The sequence below is a fragment of the Montipora foliosa genome, chromosome 5 (assembly GCF_036669935.1).
Source record: "Montipora foliosa isolate CH-2021 chromosome 5, ASM3666993v2, whole genome shotgun sequence".
NCBI lineage: Eukaryota > Metazoa > Cnidaria > Anthozoa > Scleractinia > Acroporidae > Montipora > Montipora foliosa.
The window spans coordinates 44,152,425-44,159,924 of record NC_090873.1 but is presented as its reverse complement, the minus strand read 5'-3'; the positions used below and the strand labels follow the sequence as shown (position 1 = coordinate 44,159,924).

The following is a 7,500-nucleotide window of genomic DNA, read 5'->3' as shown; positions in this document are numbered from 1 at the left end:
TTCCAGTCAATCACAAGTCATGCTCGAGAAATTCTTACCCTTGGGATTTAGAATGGTCATTCGTGCAAGACAAATCTTATTTACTGAGAAACTCGTGTAAAAATACCTTGATCTGTGAAAGTGCCCTTACATAGGCCCAATATTGAGTTGTAGTTTTCTGGTTATCGGCTCCTGACAGAAATCAAATCATAGGTAGCGTTTTGAAGAGCGAGGAAAACCAAAGTACCCTGAAAAAAAAAAAAAACCACTCGGGGCAGAGAAACTCAACCTAATTTTGACCTCACGTCTGGGAATCGAACCCGGACGACCTTGGTTGGAGGTGCGTACTCGCACCACAGCAACATCCCTGCCTTTGGGACGCGAATCTTAAAGGGAACCTCCACTAAAACAGGAATATATCTTTAAAATAGTTAACATAATGCTCACGATCAAAATTGTTCGAACGTTTTCCAATGGGAATGTTTGTATCCGAAATAATTAAATTTTAAAAACGGTTGTTTTGGTTTTCAAATTTCCCGGGCGCCGCCATCTTGAATAATTGTGACGTGTCATGGTTGCCCTATTGTTTTAAAACAAAAGCTCTTTGTGCAAATACAAAAGAGCAACCATAACACGTCACAATTATTCAAGATGGCGGCCCCCAGGAAATTTGAAAAACAAAACAAGCGTTTTTAAAATTTAATTATTTCGGATACAAACATTCCCACTGGAAAACGTTTGAACAATTTTGATTGTAGACATTATGTTAAATATTTTGAAGTTGTATTCTTGTTTTAGTGGAGGTTTCCTTTAAGGTTTCTTCACTCCTGTGTAGTGTCTTCATCAGATGTGGAAACGTTGGATCTTTGAATTGTAACTCTTTAATTGAGCCATGAGCGCCATTTGAGTACACTTTGTGAAATTAGTTGTCGGTATTCCGAGACACGAGTGATCTTGAAGTTGGTAAGAAGAGGCGCTTATTGAAATTTACGTGCATCTAATTAAAGGCATTTCTGGAAATATCTGCGTATACGTCTGTAAGAAATGTTCGAAGTGGTTATAAAACATAATTTGTTTCGGAGAACATTGAGTTGTCAGGGTTTTTGCTCTTTTAAGTGTTTTTCGACGTGGAAATGAAAGGCACGTGTAAGACGGTGCTATAGTTTGGCATGCTAGACGCACATTAGCGTTTTCGTCTCGTTTTCCAATATCCACACTCCGCAAACACTAGAAATTTCGCAAAGTGAAGGGAGCATCGAAAACAAGTTTTATATTTCTTTGCTTATGAGGCTTTTATGGGCCTTTCCACTGATAATGACGCCATCCTGGCCCGGGGGGCAAACACGGCTAAATTTACAGTAAATAGATGGGATTTTGGCCGACTTTCCCAAGTAGGATACAGGAGCTGGGCCGATACCTCTGTTCAATCGACTGGTCGCTTGTCCAGTGCGCGGAGGAACCTTACCAAGCAAGGATGGCACAGTCGGTTAGTGCGCGGCCTTGGTGCAAGAGGTCCTGAGTTCGATTCCCGGATCTCGCATCCTTGTTTCGACTTCTTTCCTTTCCGTGTAGCTAAGTAGCTTTAAATACCCGTAAAACGGAGCACTGATGGAGAGGGGGGAGTAAAATGTAAATGAAGCCTGAAAGGAAATGTTCGATTGTCACCTCACCTAACCTTCCTTAGCGCTTTTACCACGTCCCTTGTCACTCTCAGTTGGCTTCAGGGACCAGTGACATTTGCAACCAACCTTCACATTTTACACGGACACAGCAACCCACGTAAACGCCACCAAGGGTCTTGTTACATTTTAATATTGTGGCCAGTATATGATACTTCGGATGGTTTCGGGCAAGCTGGGCCGGAAGTGATGGTGAAATTCAAAACGAGACTGAAATGAACTTCTAGTGCGACTGGAAGGACTAAAAGTGCGACTGGACTGGAGCAGTACTGATGATTGGTGGAAGGGGGACGAAATGTGCACCAGTGGATCACGGAATTGGAATAAAGAGGGCTGATCTCGGCTCAAAACGACTTTGGCAACAAAGCTGACAGCAATGATGTACTAAAAACGAGGTACTCATTAAACATGTGGATACATGCATGCGGAATGAAGATCAACTTGGAGTATCCGTTAATTATTATTATTTTTTATACAAATTATTTTCTTTGCTGAACCTACGCATAACCGAAACACAGTATCTTTGAAAAAATTGCGAATGAAGGGGGCTATCTCATGCAAAATGATGCAATTTCACGACACTCAAAATGCCAAAAAATGTAGAATGGAACATTTCAGAAACCGTTCAAGACAGTAGAACATCATGAAATAAAATCTACGAAACCAAATAGATGCATGGATGACAAAAATTGAAAGCGATCGTGTTTCAGTGAAATTTAGAATCATATTAAGAATTTTTTCGATAAAGCAATTCTTTATTTCACTGTTAAGTTCCAAACTCTCGTGATTAACTTGTGACTAACAAAACATTTCCTCCAAACATTTCAAGATACTTTAAAGAGCTTTTAGTTGTCGTCTCAGTGACAAGTGCCGTTTGTAACTATTAGTGTTTTTTTTTAACGGAGGTAAGTAACAGTATTGCGTATTAAATGTCTTATTGTCAAGCTACTTATGAATTGCTTTGGTTAAAGGAAGGAGTTGCAAATGTTTTAAGTCAAAATATCCAGCAAGTTATCAGTGTCAGTAAGTTGCAAGTATTTATGCATTATGAAGAAGTTATTATTAAATTGTTTATTTTTTATCCTCACTAATTCGTGGTATAAGGCATGAGAAGTTTTGTTTTGTTTTTAATTTTTGCTAATTATATTTTTCTGCCCTCGCGTCGTTGCGGGTTCAAGAGAAAACACGCTTCACATTACACTAATGGCATAAGTCATGATAAGTATAGGATAACCACAGGGACAAAATTTACACTTAATCCAATCAAGTAACAACTTTAACTCCTTCGTCTGTTCTTTGGATTTCTCCGAATTCTTTGTTGTACCGTAGGGCATTTAAACCAGATCAAATGTGGAACAGAACATGATCGCTAAATCACAAGACAGAGGTTTTTCTGTTTTTCCTGGTATTTAAGCTATCTCCATGGAACTTAAACGCAAGAGTCATGTAAAATCTATTCCCCGATTTTGTAGCTTAAATAAGAACCGGGTTTCCTTTTAGCGTTTTTAATTTAAGTTGTACAAAAACAGAACTTGTCAAACACACTTGGCGCCACAACTGTCAACCTTGTAGGGCATCAAATTTCCCAACCTCGTTCCCAGGGTCTCTCTTCTCTGCCTCCATTGTCGTTGACAATGGAGGCAGAGAAGAAAGACCCTGGGAACGAGACCGCAAATTTCCAGGTGTAACTTGCCAGCTGCAATCACCAAAAAGCCCGAACACGTCTTATTTATTTCACTTCAAGTTTGTATGCTGATAAACAAGCTGCTTTAGGAAACCCTCCGCCAAAGATGAAACTTCTCAGAATAATTTCATTTCTCAAAGTCTTCCATCTTGCATCAGTCCTTGTCCTCTTGCATTCACCTGCTCGCTCTGATCAAGGTAAAGGCACTTTTCGTTTTTATACGGCAGTAAATTTATCAGTTAAGATTGAAAGGGATCGTGTTTCAGTGAAATTTAGAATCATCTTAAGACTTTTTTCAATAAAGCAATTCTTTATTTCATTGTAAAGTTCCAAAATCTCGTGATTAACTTGTGATTGACTAACAAAACATTTCCTCCTGACATTTCAAGACACTTTAAAGAGCTTTAGTTGTCGTCTCAGTGACAAGTGCTGTTTGTAACTATTAGTGATTTTTGACGGAAGAGTGTTACCTGCATCTCTTAAGTTACAGTATTGCGTATTCATTGTCTTATTGTCAAGCTACTTATGAATTGCTTTGGTTAAAGGAAGGAGTTAGAAATATTTTAAGTTAAAATATTCAGCAAGTTATCAGTGTCAGTAAGTTGCAAGTATTTATGCATTATGAAGAAGTTATTATTAAGTCTTCCATCTTGCATCAGTCCTTGTCCTCTTGCATTCACCTGCTCGCTCTTATCAAGGTAAAGGCACTTTTCGTTTTTATACGGCAGTAAATTTATTAAGAACTCTTGTTAGCTGTATTTTTATTTGTGATCAACAAAATTTTTGTGTTTCAACATCAAAGTTAACAGAGTTATCAGTCGCGGTGGACCTACACGTGAATTGGATTTCGTCAACTTCGAGGAAGAAAAATACTCCTACTTGAACATCACGGCTCTTGTGAAGCACCTTGTCGACGAAAGCTACAGCTGTGCTTTCGCTTGTCTGGAGAGCCTGCTCTGCTTCTCTTTTAACTTGGCTGCCTCTCATAACATCTCTAATGGCAAATTTTGGTGTGACCTTCTGCCTTCTGACAAATATAACAACTCCGATAAACTCATCCGCAGCAATGCGTTTCATCACTTCAGCATCCCGGTAAGTTGGGTTGTTGGAATTCTTACGGGTAAGATTTCCGCACAGGTCCCTACTTCATTATGCATACGCTCCTTTGTTTCAAGAAAACATAGCGATAAGAAAAGTCTCTATGGACTTAAAAAAAAAACCGGTCGAACTTCTGACTGAAATGAGGAAAATCGAACATATTTTCCTGCAATTTCGGCACTTTTCCTGCAATTTTACCCATTTTTCAATTTTATAATAAGCGAAAGAAGTGGTTTTTCAAGCAATCGTTGTAATAGGGTTTAGATTCTCAAACATAACAAACAGACCGAATAAAAATACTGTCATAAAAAATTTAACGCCTACCTGCTCTTTTTATCGTGTAATTGTTCTTTCTGTCTGCTTGCGAATTCGCCGAAACACTGCAAAGTGTATCTTTCTTTCCTTCCTGTATTCAGGATCACGAACGGTGCATTTAGTGGGCTTTTGCGATTTATCGCTCTTTGTAGAGATCAGAAATATGCGCAATGATGCTTCCAAGTAAATAACTTCGGTCTGATCCATGGATGTTACCGTACGAGGCATACTTCGTTTCACTCCCCAATCATGTCTTTAATCAATGGCCTGCTGTGGGCTCGTTTGTCTGGGTCTACGAAGTTTAGGCGATGGTTAACTGTGAGATGATGTTAGTCCTTGTCTTGTAGGCAGTTGTTAACTTTCCGGTCACAGGTAGCTAGGGCTAATATTTTTTCATGGTTTTGCAAGTTTACTGTCAGAAAATTATGTGTCCTGGCGGATTGAAGGTTATCCATTGCAGATTTTTCTTGAGCATCGCGAAACAGATGCAGAGAGGGAGGGAGAGAGAACGAGAGAGAGAGAGAGAGAAATGAGATCCATTTTTATTCATCCCGTAAGTACAAATTAGCCATGTATATATTCGAATCTCTTGGGTATACGTATTGTTCTACAAAACAATAGCGCGAATGAATAATTAATTTATTCTGCATAAGTAAGGACCTGTGCGGAAATCATTCCTTCTTACGTTTTATTGATCTAAAGAAAACTGTAGCCTCATTCGTTAATGCGCTTGTTTTGCCATTAACTTGTTATTAACTAACAACAACATCTTTATTACATGAAAGAATGAATCTTTTTTGTTCGTGACTAGAGGATTCTCGGAACAATCCAAGTTCTATTAAAAATAGATGAGTAACCAGTTTTGGAGACATATTCATGTAAAAAAGCGTTCTCTAGTTAAAATTTTATAAAAACGAAAGCTTTCGGCTTCCAGACTAAAGCCTTTAAAAACTAAGATGTAAATCCGCGAGATGGAAATATATACAAAATGGAAGTGTGAAAAAATTGTAAAAACGATAAAAGGGAAAAATGCGCTAAGGCTCAATCTAAAAGAATCTAAATCTAAAAGAATAGAGTATTGTTTTGGCAAAGGCTTGGAGTTATTGTCGGATTTATTAGTGTATTCGGTAGATTACAAGCACGGTTTAATTAGGTAGTACTGGGTCTACCCTCCTAAACCGTGAATCTACCCAACCCTTTGGAAGGGAAATCGTCTGAAGTTAGTCACGTCACTAACGCCTTCTTGCCAACGGCTATCCACCTGCCGTCATCTCTAACATATTAAAAAAGAAGAAACCTTCCCCGGAGCTTATTCCTTCATCGGAAGAATTGCTAGGCTTGTTTTTCAATCTGATTGAAAAAAATCCACCCCTATGGCCTGCCTTCCTTATGTTCGTGGTGTCACAGGACGCCTCACACGTCTTCTTCGAAAGAATGGAATTAACGTTGTTACTAGACCTCGCAAGACTTAACAACAAGAATTCCCATCTCCCAAGTTTAGGCCTCCTATTAAACTTCAGACCAATGTGGTGTATAAAATCCCTTGCGCCGATTGTTGCTGGAGCTACATTGGTGATACCGGAAGGTGTTTTTCAACGAGGAAAAAGGAACACATTCGTAATGTTAAAGTACGTAAAACTGGCTCTAATATTGCAGCTCACACTTGGCGTAACAATCACTCTATTGATTTCAACAATGCCAGAGTAATTGTCAAGGGAAACTTTCGAATCCGAAAAACTTTGGAATCTTGGCACACCGCTAACACTAATGAAGCCGACTATAACTCCAAGCCTTTGCCAAAACAATGCTCTATTCTTTTAGATTAGCGCATATATATATATATATATATATATATATATATATATATACAAATGTAAGAAGGAAGGTATTACTAGTTACTCGATTCTTACGCTCAAGGCGATCATCAGACTGATCGTTGTCTACGAGAAGGTGTCATATATAAGTGTTCAAATTTAGGAACGGTTGCAGCGACGCTTCCGGTGATTGGTTGTCGTGAAAAACTTGTTTTCATGGCGGCATTTCGTTACCAGCTCAGATTTCTTATAATTTTTAACCAAAGAACATGACTATGAATATGAATATGAATACATGAATATGAATCCAAGTTCTCCTTTGCAAGAATCGAACCCACGACCTTCCTATTACAAGTGCGGATGCTTGTACCTCGATTGTCGAACTCGGAAATACCAAAATGATAATAAATGTCATAAATATCTTTGTTTTCTGGCAATTTCATTTTCAGTAGAAATAAGACGCCCACGGCGGAAATTAAACATAGTGAACAAACCTCGCATTATAAACCATATACTGTATTTTGAAAACTTGACGTTTCGTATGTAGCAACGTACATTATCAGAAGCCGTAAGAAATTCTGTAGCGAATCGTTTTAAATTGTTTGAATTACACAATGCATAAAGACTATTTTCCAGAAATCCCATTGTGCTCCAAAACTTGCGAAAGAATTTTGTTTACATAAACTGTTTAAACTGAAAAAAGCAAAAAAAAAAAAAAACATCCAGGACACGAATTACGGCCTTGTTTACATAGGGATGGATTGTATTTCCAAGAGATCTGGAAAGAAGCAGACTAACAACAATTTTTATAAAAATAACGACACATTTAAAACTAAATTTACAAGACATGTTTCGGTCGTTCGACGATCATCTTCAGTTGAAAGTGGAATTAAATTTAAAGTACATTTGAATTTATAATATAATGCTAAAC

General features: G+C 38.1%; 1 protein-coding gene across 2 annotated transcripts in view; it reads left to right on the top strand.

The window, feature by feature from the left end:
- Window positions 1-3,312: 3,312 nt before the first annotated feature.
- Window positions 3,313-7,500, top strand: part of LOC138004322 (protein jagged-1-like) — a 17,345-nt gene continuing 13,157 nt past the window's right edge. For both annotated transcript variants that reach the window (XM_068850799.1, XM_068850800.1), the window contains exons 1-2: window positions 3,313-3,539; window positions 4,145-4,434. In XM_068850799.1, the coding sequence (XP_068706900.1) occupies window positions 3,449-3,539; window positions 4,145-4,434 (381 nt within the window). In that variant the 5' untranslated portion in view covers window positions 3,313-3,448. The remainder of the gene's footprint in view (window positions 3,540-4,144; window positions 4,435-7,500) is intronic.